General features: G+C 36.5%; 1 protein-coding gene across 3 annotated transcripts in view; it reads right to left on the bottom strand.

The window, feature by feature from the left end:
- The window catches only part of PRIM2 (DNA primase subunit 2), a 278,619-nt gene that overhangs the window by 215,088 nt on the left and 45,770 nt on the right, over positions 1-17,761 (bottom strand). For all 3 annotated transcript variants that reach the window (XM_036414771.2, XM_045572854.1, XM_045572855.1), the window contains exons 6-7: positions 14,769-14,864; positions 12,424-12,561 (exon numbers count right to left, since the gene is read on the bottom strand). In XM_036414771.2, the coding sequence (XP_036270664.1) occupies positions 12,424-12,561; positions 14,769-14,864 (234 nt within the window). The remainder of the gene's footprint in view (positions 1-12,423; positions 12,562-14,768; positions 14,865-17,761) is intronic.

Consider the following 17,761-nt stretch of genomic DNA (forward strand, 5'->3'; position numbering starts at 1 on the left):
GATCCAAAAAAAAGGAAAAAGGGATCCTATTTATACCACTTCCTATAAAGAAGCAGATATCAGTAAAGACCACGGGCAGAGAAACTATGGATTCCATACTGGACTAGAATTCTGGCTCAGCAACTAGTACTGTGATCTTAGATAAGCTACTTAACCTTTCAAAGCCTCAGTTTCCTCATCTGCAAAAATCATATTACTAACCACCTCATAATGTTACAGACAGGATCAAATTGGCATTGAATATATAAATGTCATAGTGGCTGGCTTACAGTGAGTGCTTCATAAAAGCCTAGAAACCTACCCCCATCACCACTACCACAACTGCCATCACCCAGCAGGCCAATTCTTTAGTTAATATTGGTCAAGCTCAGAGCTTCTTCACTTATGAAGAATGATGCAGCACCACGTGAAACTGAAGGAGAAAATATACAGTTTCAGATTGAAGGAGTGTGGGAGTGTGGGAGTGTGTGTGTGTGTGTGTGTGTGTGTGTGTGTGTGTACACGCTGCCTTAGGCCTATCCCACAGTATGCAATTGATATATATTTGCTGAAGGAAAAATTTCTTCATCAAAATGTTAAGAACTGAGAATGCTAAGACCAAAGCATTGCAACCATCAAGGTAAAAATGTAATTTCTATGACTTTCAGAATGTCATTTTTTTTCCCAGCCATCTCAAGAAGAAGAAATGATTGCCTTCTTAACACTTTCAACAAAACTCAAAAGTAGTCCAAAGGATTAATGAAAATGTACTTAACAAAGATTTAAGCTACTTGAGAGAAAAGACTATAAATGCAAATTGTTATTCTCTCTCTTTAGGATTATAGCTGCCCTGCCAACATCCAAAGCTATAAAGTTTGTTGTTGTTTTTTCCCTCAAAAATTTAACATTAGTTCACCTTCTCTCCATTATTTTAGCTTTAATAATCAATGTGATAACTGGAATTTTTGATAGCATGGTTGTAAAAGATAAAGTCTAGTTGCCAATCCTGCTTACTATTCTGTTTTCAAATTTATGAGAAAAAAATATGCCTTCTATATTTTCTTCCCATTTCAGTTCTCTATTTTCTAGACCATTACCCCATTCACACCTCAATTTACTAAACTCATTGACACTGTTCACCTAAATGTTTTGCAACTCAACAAATATAATTTGTACATGGACAAAATTATAGTTTCACCAAGGACAACCATAACATTTTTAAAACCAGAGTGTAAGTGTTTTCTATATTACTAGAGGCTCATAACTCTATGATAGGCTTCTGATTAAAAATGCAGGCATGAAAACACAAACTCGCCGACTATCATGTTTTTAAATTACCCTGAAAGAATAAAATTATAAAGAGTAAAAAGAATTTCATACAAACAGCAAGAGCCTCATAAAACATTTACTTCTAACCTTAGTGCCTTTCTTAAATTTCAGGGGAAATCAAACCTGTTCGTTTTGTTTTTCTCAAGTCTATGGTTCCTTGATTATTTCTAGTATCAACTATTATCTCAACTCTGGAACAATGTTCACTTGTTATTTTTATTTTGGTTTGAACTTGCACATTGCTCTCCTAGAACATTTCAGAAACAAGTCTCTGCACCACTCCAATTTCAGTACATATGCTGCCTACTTGAGTTCACAGGGTTCTCGCTGTGTCACAGGATAAAGACATTAATGCCTTACTTAACAGAGTTTTATTTCCGAGACTCAAGACATCACAATGCATGTAAATCAGAGGGTGGATCCTGCACTCCCTGACAAGTTCCTCAAGTATATATGCGCAATTAAATAGACAAGCAGTGAAATTGGAAGGTATAGAATTAGGATCCGGTCTAGGAACAGTACTCACCTGTCTGAATGGAGCAGGCAGGAGAAGAAAGAAATATCAGGGCTTGTTATCAGCCAAGGATGTGGACAAGGAAGAAACGCAGAGGGAACTTACAAATGAAGGTAAATCACAGTGGTCCCATTCCTCACCCCCACCCCAAAAAAGACAAGGTCAAGGGATTATTCACATCAAAGACAGAGCCATGCAAAACCCAGATTGGAGCTGACATCATTGAGGCTCTCTCTGTGACCCCCACACTACGTCCATCAATCACTCTCTTTTCTATGCTACCTCCGTACTCAGTGTACATTTTTCTTTTATTGGCTGCACTGTGTGATGGTCATCATCATCTCTCCCTGCTTCCTGCCCCCTCAAACATTATGCGCACCCTGAAAACTTAATCATACACTTGTGCCCCAGTGTTTCTGTCCGGCACGTGATAGATACACAAAAACAGTTACTGGAATGAACTTGGATAAACATCTTTTTCCAAATGAAAATCAGTTATAAAGGAAAGCTATACATGATTATAACCAAGCACTTCCTTTTAGCATTCATTCTTTCTCTGGCACGTATAATAATTACTAGGTGTCAAAGGTAAAAGAGCAGACATGGGTGACTTAATATTGGATGTGGCCAATCCTATGAGACAAAGTTAGTTTAATTCATATAGTATTTTACTTTGGTTTAATTTCCTCTGTGTGTGTGTGTGTGTGTGTGTGTTGTGTGCACTTGCGTGTCTTGTTCTCCTCTTTTTCTCATTAATAATGAATCAAAAACTTAAAAAAAAAATCCAAAGACATATACATCATCATTACTTTTCAATGTCTGGTCACTATTAAAACTTACACTCTCAACACTTAATCAATCCTATAACATTTTCCATAATCCTAGATCCCCCTGTGCAAAAATTTTTAATTGGGAAATTAACAGGTGATGCACCTTTCTTTGTAGTGACTGAATACATTTTTGCTCTATGACAGTGAAACTGTCAAAGAATTGAATTTACAAAACAAAAACAAAAAAAAACAAAAAACACCTTTTTCAGTATTCAGGTGTTTCCTAGCAACTGAATCTCCTGATATTTTCTCATCACAAGTAAGGAATTGGAATCAAAATCTGTGTTTCAGTGCACTCTGGTGTCAATGAAAGCAGTGCAGCTCAATGAAAAATACTATAAGTAATGTGTAAAGATACTAGGTATTATCTAACCATCTAGGCTGAGGATTTGAAACAGGTAATTATAATGCTTAAATCTGGTAAGTGATCTGAGGACTGGGCGTGTTTATATGGGTGAATCTTATCTTTCCTATGAATGGGGAGAGGTGTGCAGGAGACACAAATGTGACCATAAAAGTAGTAACTTAAGAATTCCTCTGGAGAGTTACTTCAACCATGAAGAATGAAGCTGCTATTTTCAAAGTAGCCAGAGTTTAAACCTGGTTTATGCTGCATCATAGTTTCTTACAAACCCCAGAGAAAAACTGTCCAAAGATTAATAATTTTAACTGCTGCAGCCAACTGAAATTCTTTGAGAGTATTTTGAGACGATAAACATTTACAATTGAGATTTCAGGAATATTCTGCAGGTACAGCACCGCACACATTATCCAGGTACCTCACTCCTTTATAAATAGTACAGTGAAGTGCAATCCCATTGAACTTTAGTTTTCTCAACAAATATGGAGAATACAAGCATGCTGCTCTCACAAGGTAATTCATCAGATTCTAAGCATCTACTCCTCACAAGGCACTGTGCTACGCATCAGAGCTAATGGAACTGGATATGGCACACTCCTTACCCTGGGGAACCCAACATTTAAAACGTAATAAACTGATTAACAAAATAGATCCAGAGACACAGAAACATGGAACACACTGATGAATCTCAGAGGAAAAGGGCGGGGGGTGGAAGTGGGGAGGTGCACAGGGAGGGTGGAGTGGAAAGAGATCAACCGAAGAAATGTATATGCATAACCCATGGACACAGACAATGGTGTGGTGAAGGCCAGGGGCAGGGGTAGGCTAGAAGAGGTCAATGGGGGGGTAAAAAAGGATATCTGTAATACTTTCAACAATAATGTTAAGTTTTAAAAAATAACATAAAACATGACGGAAACACTGCTATAGGGAAAGTGAATCAGAGAAAGCAGTAGAGGAGCAGAGGTACGTGGGCCTAGGGAAAGGTAACCAACTACTATATAAAAAGGGCCTTGAACTTAAGGAGTTATGCAGGACTCAGGTCCTACCACTAAGAAGGGGCCTACCTGGTAAGTGCTATTGCAAGCCCCTTATAAAATAAAGCTAATAAGCACTGTCATACATAATAAAGCAAGCATATCCACTGAGTTTCTAGTTGCCAAAAAACAGGGCAAGGCAACACACAAATGATTAACACAGCTCTAACATCCTTTCCTGCTCTAAAACTCTATGTGCTCACATTTGCTGGCAACTAGAAAGCAAAGAACTTGAAATAAGTGAATCATTAAAATTCTTGCCGCCAATAATTTCCATAAACACAGAACACAGAACCACACTAAGCACTGCAGAAAGAAATTTAAAAAAATCAAAACTTAAAATATTATTCACATAAACTAGCCCCTTCAAATGAACACCTAAAAAATATATAGCACTACAGAATTTCATATACATTACTGATTTTTTTCAATGAATAAAACTTCTTTTATCAAAAACCTAGAATATTTCACTAAAACAAGAAAAGCACTTTTATTTGATCCTATTCTGTGAATGGTGCCAAAAGCTCCATTTTATAAAATAAAATACATATGGAGAAAGATACTAAGACTCACTTATAATAACTTGTTTGTTTGTTGTATCCAACTCATTGCATCTGCCTGATCCCCTCATCTAACGTTGAAATATTCAGTTTGGTCTCCTTCTCTTTATATTCTTTATTCCTTTGAAATTGCATCTACTAGTTAGGCTTCAAATTTCACAATCTGGTCAGTGGTCTGCAAACTCATTAGTCAACAGAGCCAAATATCAACAGTACAACGATTGAAATTTCTTTTGAGAGCCAAATTTTTTTAACTTAAATTTCTTCTAACACCACTTCTTCAAAACAGACTCACCCAGACTGTGGTATTTTGTGGAAGAGCCACACTCCCGGACCAAAGAGCCGCATATGGCTTGCGAGCCGCAGTTTGCCATCCACGGATGTAGATGACTCCCCAATCTATCTCTTAATCTCTAAACACTCTTCTAAGTTTCAACCCAAATTTACCAGGATGTCCTACTAAACCAATAAACTCCAAGACCCAATACCAAAATCATTTCCTCTCCCAAACAGCGTGGTCTCACATCCCTATTGCTAACACATCTCCAACAGTCCATGCTTTCTGGCACCTAACCAGTTAGCTCTATTGTTCCCTGCAAACTGTTCATCTCATTTGGCTTGTTGAAGCCAAATAATTTGAAGTCAATGTCAACTCTCACTAATTTCCTTAGCTCAGGTGATACAACTCTCAGGACACACCCATTTTCTACCTGGTAACTGGGTCTTAAGCTCTCCCTACTAGACAAGGGGATTCTTGAGTGTCAGAGTCCTGTGTCATAAACTTTCCATTTCCCATAGAAACTGTGCATTAAACCTGGTGTTGTTTTTTTTAATTTACTGAATGGTAAACTGCACATTATTAAAGGGCTTAACAAACCAATGACTCACAAACAGAGCAATGACCAAGTTCAGCTTAGTATCTTCTGTCAACTAGCATGTCTCCAAGTAGAAACAGCATGTTTATTTCCCATCCCAAAAAAAATAAACGATTTCTTTCTGATAGGTTCATGCTTTCAATTGCAATGTTTTGTTCCCTACAGATTGGTACATGGGAAAATAAACAAGGTGAAAATCTAAAAAAGAAGTTCAAATGTTTAAAATTAAAAATAAGCCAAAACAAAATAAACAAGGTAGAGTCTGGTAGCAAAAGTGGGGGTGAAGGTGGAGTAGTCACAATTTGCACATTGATGGACTGGCTGCAGCATTAACTAGTTCATTGCAACCACTTAAAAACAGCATTAAATAATCAGGAAGCAATATTAGAAACGGCATATTAGAAAACCTAAAGAAATACACAAATAAGACAAATAAAATTCCTATGATTCCACAGTAAGTAACCATTCAAGAAAAATAATAGTATTTAACCACAGTTTAAGGAATTAAGCTGAAGACTGCGTTTAAAAAGAGGATAAAAGAATTAAGAGGATTCTGAGTTCTTTATGAATAAAAATTACTTGATCAAGTGCCTATAAAGAACATTTTTCCACAGCAACAAACACTTGGTGAGTCATAGACTCAACGAGGATTCCAAAAATGTAAAAAAAAGAAATCCTTTATAAAAAAAAAAATCTTTACTTTTCTCTGTAACTCCAAGAGCTGCTTACTTGCCTGCAAATTATTTCCTTGGGAACTTCTCAAAGTACTTCTTTCTACGTCTAAATTAAAATGTACAGATATATTTTCTGAAAGACTTTTTTTTAATGTTTCACTAGAGCCTTTTAAGACTGAGTCTCACAATCAGAAAGTGAAATCAGTCACACTACATGAGAAAGAGAATCTGCTTTAAAGAAATTCAGCTACATTTTCAGAATCTGTCCGTTTTTGTTTTTGTTTTTGTTTTTAAAGAAAGCGGTCCCACTGCTGAATGGCAGACAGACGCATGAAAAGCTCCAGCTCAGCTGTGGGCCCTCCTCTCTTCTCCACTGATACCCACAGCCTCCCTGTGCCACCTCAGCCTCAGGGCTTCACATTTTCCTGCCCAAAACTCCAAACTTCAAAACCTGGCTTCGTACCTGATACCTCTAATTGGATGACTAATAAGCACCTCCCACTTATCATGGTCAAGACAGAACTCTTGGCTTCATTTTCTGTGCCTCTTTCTCTCAGTCTTTAGCATCTTGGGAAAAGGCATCCCCCTGTTATCAGTTATTCAGGCCAAAATCTAGGGGGTGTAATACCGTGTTCTGAATACAGACTCAGAAGCCAGGCTGGACGGATTCAAGTCCTGTCTGCTGCTCAGGATATCCTGTGCAAAGATATTACAAGCCTCAGAGGGTAATAATGGTACCCACCAGATGGGGTTACTAGAAAGATTAAATGTGTTGATTTGTGGAAAACATTTAGATCAGCACCTGGCAAACTTTAAAAAATTCCTCCTTTTCTCTCACACCCAGTCTGTCATGTCAACAATGCTTCAAAAACAAAGCTGATAACCACTGACTTCTCTCACTTGTTACCTTCTGAACCAACCTGTTTCAAGCCATCATCTAGGTTAATGTGATAAACTTCCAAACTAATCTTGCCTCCATCCTTTCTATACCCTCCACAGAGGTTTTCAAGTAGCAGCTGCAGTAATCTATTTAAAATATAAGCCAGATCTCATCACTCCCTTATTGATTTTCGACTACACTGAGCTAAAAACCAAACCCTGGTTTATTCAAAGTCCTCCATCCAGCCCTGTAGTCTCACCTGGTTCCACTCTCTGCTAGCTCACTACCCTTCAGCTGCACAGGCCTTTTTAACTCTCCAAAACTACCAACAGTCCCTCCTCCGGGCCTCTGTGTGTTTTTTTGTGTGTTTGCTTGTTTAATGTTTACCGTTGAAAGTATTTCACATGCCCCTTTTTTCCCCTCGGGGCCTTTGCATTGGTGACTTTCCTTTCCTGGAATGCACTTCCCTCGGTCGACGTTGGTATTCAATATTGTTATTGTTTATTACTTTAGTAATTGTCTATTTCCCACTAGAATATAAACTTTATAAAAAAGAAAATTTTCCTTTATCTTGTTAAATACTGTGTCCCTAGTACCCAAAACAATACGTGGGTGAACAAAAGTTATTGAAAAATAAACCATTAACTGATAGAATTGGCCAAAGCTTCTAAAATTGCTTGTGAAGCAAAAATTATGTCTTTCCCTCATTTCTCTTCCATAACTGGTTATCAATATATTGCATCTCAGCTCCAAATTCACCTTTTTTGCCTGCTCTTGTAACTGGACACTAGTAAAATTTACCTTCCAATATTGTCTCAGAGTAAGTTCCCTGATAATACAAAGTCTAACAAAGGAACAGTTACTATCAAAAGAGCCTAGGAAATACAATTAGAAGACCTGATATTCAGAAATGGCTCCAGCAATAACCTTGGATAAATAGCCGCTAGGAACTGCATTTTCCTAATCTATATAATACAGATTGTAATCTCTATCTCAGAGACTCATGGTGAGGGTCAAATGCATAAACAATAAACATGGACAAATAAAAATTAATATTATTCAGCACCTACCAGTTCAACAAAATGTTACTGAGCACTGTCCCTATGGGGTAGATGGAAAATGTTCATTAAGACAGAGCCCTTACTCTCAAAAAGCTCATATTTTAGTTGAGGAGAGAAACACATAACTGGAATCATGTCATCATAGCTGTTAATGAGCTGAGTACTGTGGGAGCACAAAGACGCACCTCACACAGCCTGGAGGCCTGGGGAGGGCTTCCGGAGGAAGAGTGGCCACCGCTGAGTTCCACAGGTCAGCAAGGTGAGAAAGGGTTTATCAAATGAGAAGTCCTAGAGCGTACTCAAAAGCCAGACTAGTTCCATTATCATAAAAATCCCAATAAGAACAAGCTTTTAGATATCACCTGGGATAAAACTTCTATCACCTTAGACTTCCCCCAGCCTCATTTATTTCACCCTCTGCCACTAAAGTACTTCAGGGCAATTTTTCTCATCCTACAAGGATATTTCCATTCATAAGGCTGATATTTTTCAATTATCTATCCCAAGGTCAAAATTTTCCTCCTGGGAAAGGACAGTAATAAAGAGACCATAGCAATAGGTTTTTCCTTCACCATAGCCCTAAAAGAAATCCCCTCCCTTCCTTCTGCTCCCTCCCACAGCTGTCAGATCAGGTTGCTAGGCAATACCCGCCATCCCCTCTCCTGAATGAAAAGACTAAGGGTCCCTGTCTGGTTTGGCTCCGTGGTTAGAGTGTCAGACCCACAGACTGCAGATTCAATTCCCAGTCAAGGGCACGTACCTCAGTACCTCAGTCTCACATCAATGTTTCTCTCTCTCTCTCTCTCCCCTCCACTCCACTCTTGCTAAAATCAACGGGGCGGAAAATCCTCGGGTGAAGATAAAATAAATAAAAGGCAAACAGTTCTTTGGACAATCTTTCAACCTGACATGGCCCTTACCCTGCTGGGAGAAAGTCAAGTAACAATCACTGTCCCTCTTCTTTCAAATCCAAAGACACTGAGGCCAGAGTTCTCCACAAGCCCTGGCACTCAGGACCAACCCAGTAAGTCTGAATCCTCTAAAGCAGAAGGTGGACCAGCCTATACCCTACAGTTCCAATCCTGGGCATAGAACTAACAGAAATGTATTTGCCAAAGAAGTCCTAGAATGTTCAGAGCAGCAGTATTAGTAATAACCACAAGAAAGAAAATAAAACCCAGATGCACATCAGTAAAAGAATAGGTAAGTAAATACACTGTTAAATAAAGTCAATCAAAACTGGAATGAATCAAAATCATGTCACGTGATAGGATGCAATGAAAAGAACACACCCTCACCTCTATGATATTCCTACTCAAGATGCATAACTTGTATCTGAACATGAAAAATATCAGACCAGATTGAGAGCTATTCTATAAAGTAACTTGGCCCAGAACCTACAAAAGTAACAAAATCACGAAAGTCAAGGGAAACCTAAAAACCTATTCCAGACTAAAGGAGACTAAAAAGACAATAACTAAATAGCACTTTTGATTTAGGACAAATACAGGACACGACTGAGACAACTGGTGACAAGAGAAAGGGGCCTGAGGACTGGATGGCAGCCATGACCTGATGGCCATTTTCCTTATTTTGACAGGTGAATTGTGGTTATGGGAGGACATCTGTGTTTTCAGGTATTACACGATAAAGTATTGGGAGTGATGAGACATAAGGTTGGGAACTTATTCTCAAATGACTTAGGAAAAACACTGTTATTTTACTTGCAACTTTTCTGTAAGTTTGTGATTACTTCAAAATTCTAAAAAAAGTATCTTAAAAATTCTTATAGTATATTGGAAGGGGGAAAGAATGAAAGAGGGAGGTACAAAGCATAAGTGTAATTTGCTGAAAAAATAAATTTATTCCTAACTTAGGAACCCACAGAGTTCTGTTTTTAATATCAGTGTATTTATATTCCCCATCTTCTGCCCATAAGAAGTGGGGAGGGGGGTTGTAAAAATCTGCCACATGGCCCAGCTGATGTAACTGAGTGGTTGATGGTCAACCTATGAACCTGGAGGTCCACTCCCAGTGAGGACACAAGCCTGGGTTGCAGGCTCGACATGCATAAAGCAGCCGATCAATGATTCTCTCTCATCATTGATGTTTCTATCTCTCTCCCTCTCACTTTGTCCCTGAAATAAATAAAAATGCTATTTTTTAAAATCTGCCACATATCCTTCTTTGTACATAAGATTGTTAGGAAACTAAGTTGACTAGCAAATATGCATGTGACCATTTTTATTAGCAAGGAAAGCTTTTTTCAGAAGCCCCAAAACAACTTCTCATATTTTCAGCCAGAGTTACATTGTACTGCATGCATAGATCGGCAAATTGGGAAGGAGGAAGAAACCACCATGATCAGCCCAAGGATGATATCAACACTGCAGAAGCTTTCTGAAATACATGGTGATATGTTTGGTTGTTACAGGGACTTGGACCACTACTGGCATTTAGGGGGATGAGAGATAAGGATTCCCACTGTCCTGAAAAGCACATGGCTGTTCCACATAAAGAGGTGCTAGCCAACATGTCAACAGGCAGAGTGGGTGAGCGAAACCATAATAAAGCAAGGAGAACCACCACCAGCAGGCAAATCTGTCTACTACAGAGGCTGACAGTATAAAAGATATTATCTTTACCTGTAAATAGATTATGGTCAAGGATAAGTTACAAGAGAAGTAAAGAAAATATTGAAAAACATCAACTCTACTAAAGATTAAAAACATAACAACCACCACAACATACAGGATTAGGGAAAGAGGAAGAATATTAACAGTTATGAAACACCCATAATGTTATGTATTTAAATAAAGTGCCTTCTTTCATAAAAGCAGAGTTAACATTTTAGTCTTCCCAAATGCTGATATAGCTGAATTATACATGTTAGTTAACCAGGAGAGCCAGTAATAAAAATTATTTACACCAGAAAATAATACAATTTTTGTGTGCATTTTTAAGATGTTATACTTAAGTCTAACAGTTTCAACAAATCTCTGAAAAAGCATTGATCATGTTATATATTCAACACAGCTAGCACCAATCTCACCCAGCAGTAGGCTCTTTATTGCAGCACTATCATATCACTGTTTTTACTTTTTAATATAAAGACTTTCTTCTACATTGCCCTCTACTGACCCAAAATACCAATTTAGAACAAAAATCTAAGGGTTATATCCACCAAAGACCACTCTAATGTGAAGGGCCTTATATAAAATCCATCTCGAAGCAAAGAGACAGGACCTTGAAAAAACACACTTACAAAATTAACCAGCTCTCCATTAGTATTACCAAGAGAAAGAAAAAATAAGAAAACTAACTATGGGTAGAAATGAATAAAAACCTAACAGTTCTAGAATTACCAGTACAACATCATAAGCAATTTGAATATCATTATAAAAATTAATTTATTTCTTAAAAAGTAAAGATCAAAATGACCAAGGCTATACGGTCAAACCTTAGTTCTCAAACATCTCTCATCTCAAACAATTTGGTTCTCAAGCAAGTTGTTCACAGAAAAAAATGTCTAGGTAGTCAAACAAAACTTCATTTCTTGACTAATAATCCTTTCATGCTAATGCCTCAACATAACAAAAAAAAAAACAAAAAACCATCTTTCAGGCCACAAACCAAGGACAGAATGCTGAATATGAGTCAGTTTACCACTGAACCTCCTGTTGTTAACGTGTCACAAAATTGTGCTCCAAATGTTTTTGTGTTTTTGGGTTTCTTTTGCTTTTATTGCTAGCCAAATCGACGATTAGCACAATTTTAAAACATAAAGAGGCCATCAAAAGTGCTGCTGTAGCTAAGGGTATGAAAGTGTTCACAAAACAACAATCACAAGCAATTGAAGAGGCAGAAAAATTGTTGTTGACTTGGATAAATGAAAAGTAATCAATCGGATGGAAGCAATATGGGGAAAAGTGAAGATGCTGCATACTGACCTCTAGGAAGACAGCCCTGGAAATAAGTGCTAAAAGAGATTCCTTTAAAGCTAGAAGGGGGTGTTCCATAAAGGTAAGAAAAGAAGTGTTTATTTACAAATTAAACAGCACATTAGACATGTAGTTTATATGAGAAAGGTCTAAACAGGGAATCATTTGGGATCTGGAATGGATTAATTCAATTCAATTATATTAATTTAATTTTCATTATTTTAATAGGGGGGAAATGATTTCATTTTTTAACAAATCACTTCCCAAATAACCTTCCAGAAGGAATTAAGTTTGAGACCTGAGGATCTACTTTATAAATTAAAAAGTGAATATGTGGAAATAAAGCGGATATGGAAATATACTAAAAAAGAAAAGTACTTACTGCCAAAGCCTTGGACAGCTTGGTTCTAAATTCATTCAGAATGATTGCCACAATGTCCTTAGGTGGGACATAAGCAAAGCCATCTTGCAAATAGACTTTCCTTCCTCGGAACAAATCCAGAGCGTCAGCAAAAGGGATCTGAATTCAGAGTGAAACAGGGAGAAAAAGCAGCACCTGTCATTTTGAAATCCTCCCAAGTCTTCATATGTACCAAGTCTAAATAAAATTCTTCCTCTGACAAATTCATCAATCCCCACAGATCAGAAGAAAAGAAAGATCAATTTACACTCCTTACAAGTAAACAATTAGCACAAGAAAGAAGTGGCAATCCAAAAATGTGTTTATTTCAGAGTAAATGTCTTAAAAAATATTGTCAAGTTAAAATGCTTTCTTTTTACTTAACTAGTGAATTTACAAATTATAGTCCCCAGGAGTTCAAACTACCAACTCAAGCCCTCAAAGCACATTGTATTCCTTTCATATGATATACTCCACATTTTATTCTGCATCAAGTAGAATCCTAATGTGTATACAATATGTTCAGTGCTGAAAATTACCAACAAATGAAGCAATACAAATTTCTTCATCTACGTTTCCTTCTTTCTTTTGAGAAATATATTGCAAATGCTAATCTCAACAATAAGAAATAAAAATAATAAGCATTCGGTTTTGCTATTAAAATAAGTAGTTGCCAAGTAAATGTTTAAAAAAAAAACAATACTACTATACATTTATAAAGTCTTATGAACTATACTAAATGTTTAGATATCAGAAATACGTTATTGAACTGTGAAAATCATCCTTATTATCCAATCATTTTTCTCTTTTCAAAAATGAGAGAAAAAATTAGGTTAAGGAAATGATCCCCAAATTGTCTATTTACCCAAGTTTTAGGTTAGGGTTAAATCTATATGCCCATTCTTCAATATACTCAACGACATCACAAAATAGTATAATAGAACATGTGCTTTTTTTAACAAATAGTTTTTACCACAGCACAGTCCTTGTCCTGAGTAGGTCATCACTTAGTTGAGAAAATAAGTTAGACACAGATGGAAAGTCAAACAGCTCTCTGGGGCAGTACATGTGTGACATTGCACCAAACAGGTAACTCACACAGGACACATCAGAGGAGGAGGTAAGAGGCTTTATTACAATAACTCAGGCAAGGAAATGAGACGAAAGTTTGGAAATGTGTTTTAATCCAAGCTCTATTACTCACTAGACTTATGATTTTGGAACATTTAATTACTGCTTCTAAACCTTAGAGGTAAAGGTTTATAGGTAGAAATTTGAAAGTATACTGAATTTAAATTTTTAAACAAATTTGACTTCATTAATGACAATATTGATCTAGTAATTATATTAGAAATTATTTGAAATATCGGGGTTTACACATTTTATAAAAATATAGAATAATTAAAAACCAGGATAGGGCAGGAAGGAATCATCCAAATGACTCTTAGGGGTTCCTTAGCTCTCATATTCCATGATTCTAGCTTATCAGGGTGGTCACAATGGACATAAAAATGCTTAAGCAAAAGTGAAAGATTATATGAAGGCAGAGTAATGGGAAATGTGGGATGTGGGAAGGATAAATGTTGATTCCCAAACTCTACATTTGGAAGGCTGAGTGAATGATGGCCTAACTGGTAGGAACAGGGAAGTCAGAATGGGGAGCTAACGCGGAGGCAGGATTGTAAGCCACTGGCACTCACCAATAATGTCGAGTACATTCTTTTCAAAGGAACCTGGGGGGGTGCAACTATCAAATTTTTACATGAATTTCCGCTCTCCCCTCTGGAACTATTTAGTCCAAAACTATTTAATGGATTCAAGCAAAGCAGGTATCTGGGCTAAGGGACAGAGAGCAGCAGAGGTAGCCCATGCTAAATGCTGGAACCTGTTGGGTGGGTTTAGAAGGTCTTTCCACAGGAGAGCAAGTTCACATGGGAGATGATCCAAGAAGGTGTCAGAGCCCTTCAATGGCAAAAAAAGCTTTCCATGCAGAGCAGGGATCCAGAGGGAGGGGTGATGGGAGTGTCCTTGCAGGGGGCAGCCCAGAATGCAGCATAAAAGCCTAAGAATTGTGAGGAGAGAATTCCTGTTAGAGAATGCAGGCAATGCAGGGTCAGAGCCCAGGCAGGGTTAGGGAAGTGTCTGTGTAGGAGGACATCCTGACACAGAATGCCGGCACACTCTTAGTGGGGTGAAGAAGAAATACACGCAGGAGCAGGAGAGGCTGTGGTGACAACAGGCTATACGCATGTGTTAATTAAACATATATAGAAAGCTCCATGTGATATATTTAACAAAACCTAGAAAGTAGTTCAAAGTTTACATACCTTATAAACTGACTCCAACTCTAAGCCAGTCTCATTTGGACTGAATGATGAAGCTTTAATATCACTTTCTGGAAAAGTCTTCTCATCCTTACTTATCTAAAAGAAAACATATTTCATATTGTTTAAGGAAGTAAAAGTCTTCATTCAGTTTCAATACAATACTTTCCTTCACTAGAGCAGTGAATATTCTATTTTTTATAAAATCTGTAAACCCTGATATTTCAAATCATTCCTAATATAGTCACTAAATCAGTATTAGCATTAATGAAGCCAAATACTTTTAAAATTTTAAATTCAATACACTTTCAAATTTCTACTCTGCCAATTCTGTCAACATATACCAAAAGAACAACAGCAAAAAAAAAAAATAATAATAAAGTATTACAATATAAAAGCAAAGGAATTATAATAAAAACTCAGTTTAATATAGACTTAAAATGAGCATTATCTGAATTCAGGAGCTATGTTTCTTATTAAAATACTTATTTGTAGTTATGAGCAATTTAACTACTTCTCAATTTTCTAGACATATAAACAACTACGAACTAAAAATACTAGTTTTGCTAGACACAATTATAAATCTATTATCTCAGACTAATTATGGTTTTAAAAAGAAAAGACTGATGGATCTAACTAGATAAAAATTATAAATTCTTATACAGAAAGATTTAAAAAAAATCTATAAGTTAAAATGAAATATAAATTACAAACTGAGGGAAATATTTATATCATTTGACATCTGAGTAACTCTCAATAAAACCTTTGAAAGTAGAAAGTACTAGTAATCCAAAGGTCTAATATAGCTACTATTCATGTAGGTGAAAATAATAAAAGTAAATTCAAACAATAATGTCGTATTGTTTTCTACCTATTAAAATGGCCCAAGTCAGGCAAACTTAGGATACACAGTGTTGGAACAACCTTTCCAAAGGGCAAAACATTTCAAAAAGCATTAAAACATGCAGACCCTAACAGTTTTACTTCCAGGAATAATTTTTCTTCATCACAATGTTATTTGTAATAATAAGAAGAAAACCTAAATGTCCAACAAAAGGTATTTGGTTAAATAAATTGCAGTAGACTTTAATGGTTCAGTAAAGCAGGCTATATTATCCAGATCAACCTCTCACAAAAATCAAAGAAACTGATAAAATTTCTTAAAGTATCTTCTTTATAATACAGAGGACTTATATACAGTCATGCCCATAAGAAGTACAGTATCTAGTTTCACTTCATTGAGATCCTCCTGATCAAATGCCATGAGTCATTCAAAATAACCCAAGCCTTGGACTGGTTTTTAAAGTGGACCCTGATTCAAATGCCCAGCCACCTGGCAGAAGCAAACTCAAATCATACTTCAAAGAATTTCTACAAATACATTTTAAAATACAATTGCATTTTCTATAACAAGCCACATTGTAAAACATCACTTAATGAGAAAATAATAATAACAATAACAATAATGATAGACTCAGAGCATGGAGATATACAGAGAAATAAAAAACAAGGATGATGACAGCTGATGAATGGGAAACTATAGTAAGTTATTTGAGAAAGAAAGGAAGGAATGAAGAAAATGAAAGAAAACAAAGAACTTCTAGAAACCCACCAAAAAAAAAAAAAATCAAAAAACTCTCAGGAACAGGAATTAGAAACTCAATGGAATCATAAAGAAACACCGAGTTTCGGTTCCTGTGGAGTAGTTGATTTAGATCACTCCATCTGCATTATAGGTAAGTTACCTAGGAATTGCCAGGCCAACAGTCAAAGCCTATCATTTAAAGTCCATTGTTACAGTTACTGATGCTGGGAAAGCAGCTTCAAGGACACTCTGCCTGCAGTGGATAAACTATCCCCTACTCTCTAGGACTCTAAAGAATGTAGGAGGGGGTAAACCAGAAGATTATTAGTCTACAGACTCTGCATCTACATCCAGTTTCCAATTATCGAGTGGGCCAGGGACCTCAAATTATGGATTTAATTAAAATTATCCTGGATTATCAATGCCCCGAGACCCATGAAAGAAACAAATGAAACCTCTTTGAAGAAAGATATACCGGTAATCCTCCTAGGCCTCAATGTAGCCTTCCAAATAACTTTGCAAATAACATCGCCAGTACAAAGTCATAGATGAAGCACTCAGGGAACAAGACTCATGAATGGGAACCAGATAGGAAAGACAGTACAAGGACTGTCAGCATTCACAGATTATATTATTAATATCTTTAGAAAAGCTGGAAGAATAAATTTACAGATAAATTCTTATACCTCTGGACCCTAATTAATCTAGGTTTCTGGATATAAGATCACATATAGAAAAACCAATCAACCAACCAAGCAGTCAAGTTCAATAATAGAATTTTTTAAAAGATACCAATTACAACCAAACTTAAACTATTAAATATCTAGGGATCAACCTAACAAAAGATGAGGAAGGCCTCCACAAAAAAACTGTAACCTTACTGAGGGAAACCTATAATTACAGACTTGTTATAAAAGTACCGATTCTCAAAATGATCTATAGATTCAATACAGTCTCAGACAAAATCACTATAGCTTTTATGTGTTGTCTGTGTGTAAGAAGATGTACAAGTTGGTTCTAAAATGTACATAAATATGCAAATGGCCACAGACAGATAAGACAAAAATAAGAAAAAGACAGTCAACCTAAAAAAATAAGCAAAACACATGACTAGGCAACTTTACAAAATGATAAAACTCATTGGGTCAATAAATATATGAAAAGATGCTCAATCTCCTTAATCATTAGGTAAGGACAAATTAAAACCACAGTGAAAACATCAATGACATATTGCTACACACTCATTAGAATGGTTAACATTAAAATGGGGGGAAATGTTGGTGAGGGTGCAGAAAAATTAGAACTCTCATTGTTGGGAATATACATGGTACAAACCACTTAGAGAAAAGATCTGGCAGTTGCTTATAAGACTGAAAATATCTGCCCTATGACCCAGCAATCTCACTCCTAG

Source organism: Pipistrellus kuhlii, unplaced genomic scaffold (genome assembly GCF_014108245.1).
Source record: "Pipistrellus kuhlii isolate mPipKuh1 unplaced genomic scaffold, mPipKuh1.p scaffold_m20_p_5, whole genome shotgun sequence".
Taxonomy (NCBI): domain Eukaryota; kingdom Metazoa; phylum Chordata; class Mammalia; order Chiroptera; family Vespertilionidae; genus Pipistrellus; species Pipistrellus kuhlii.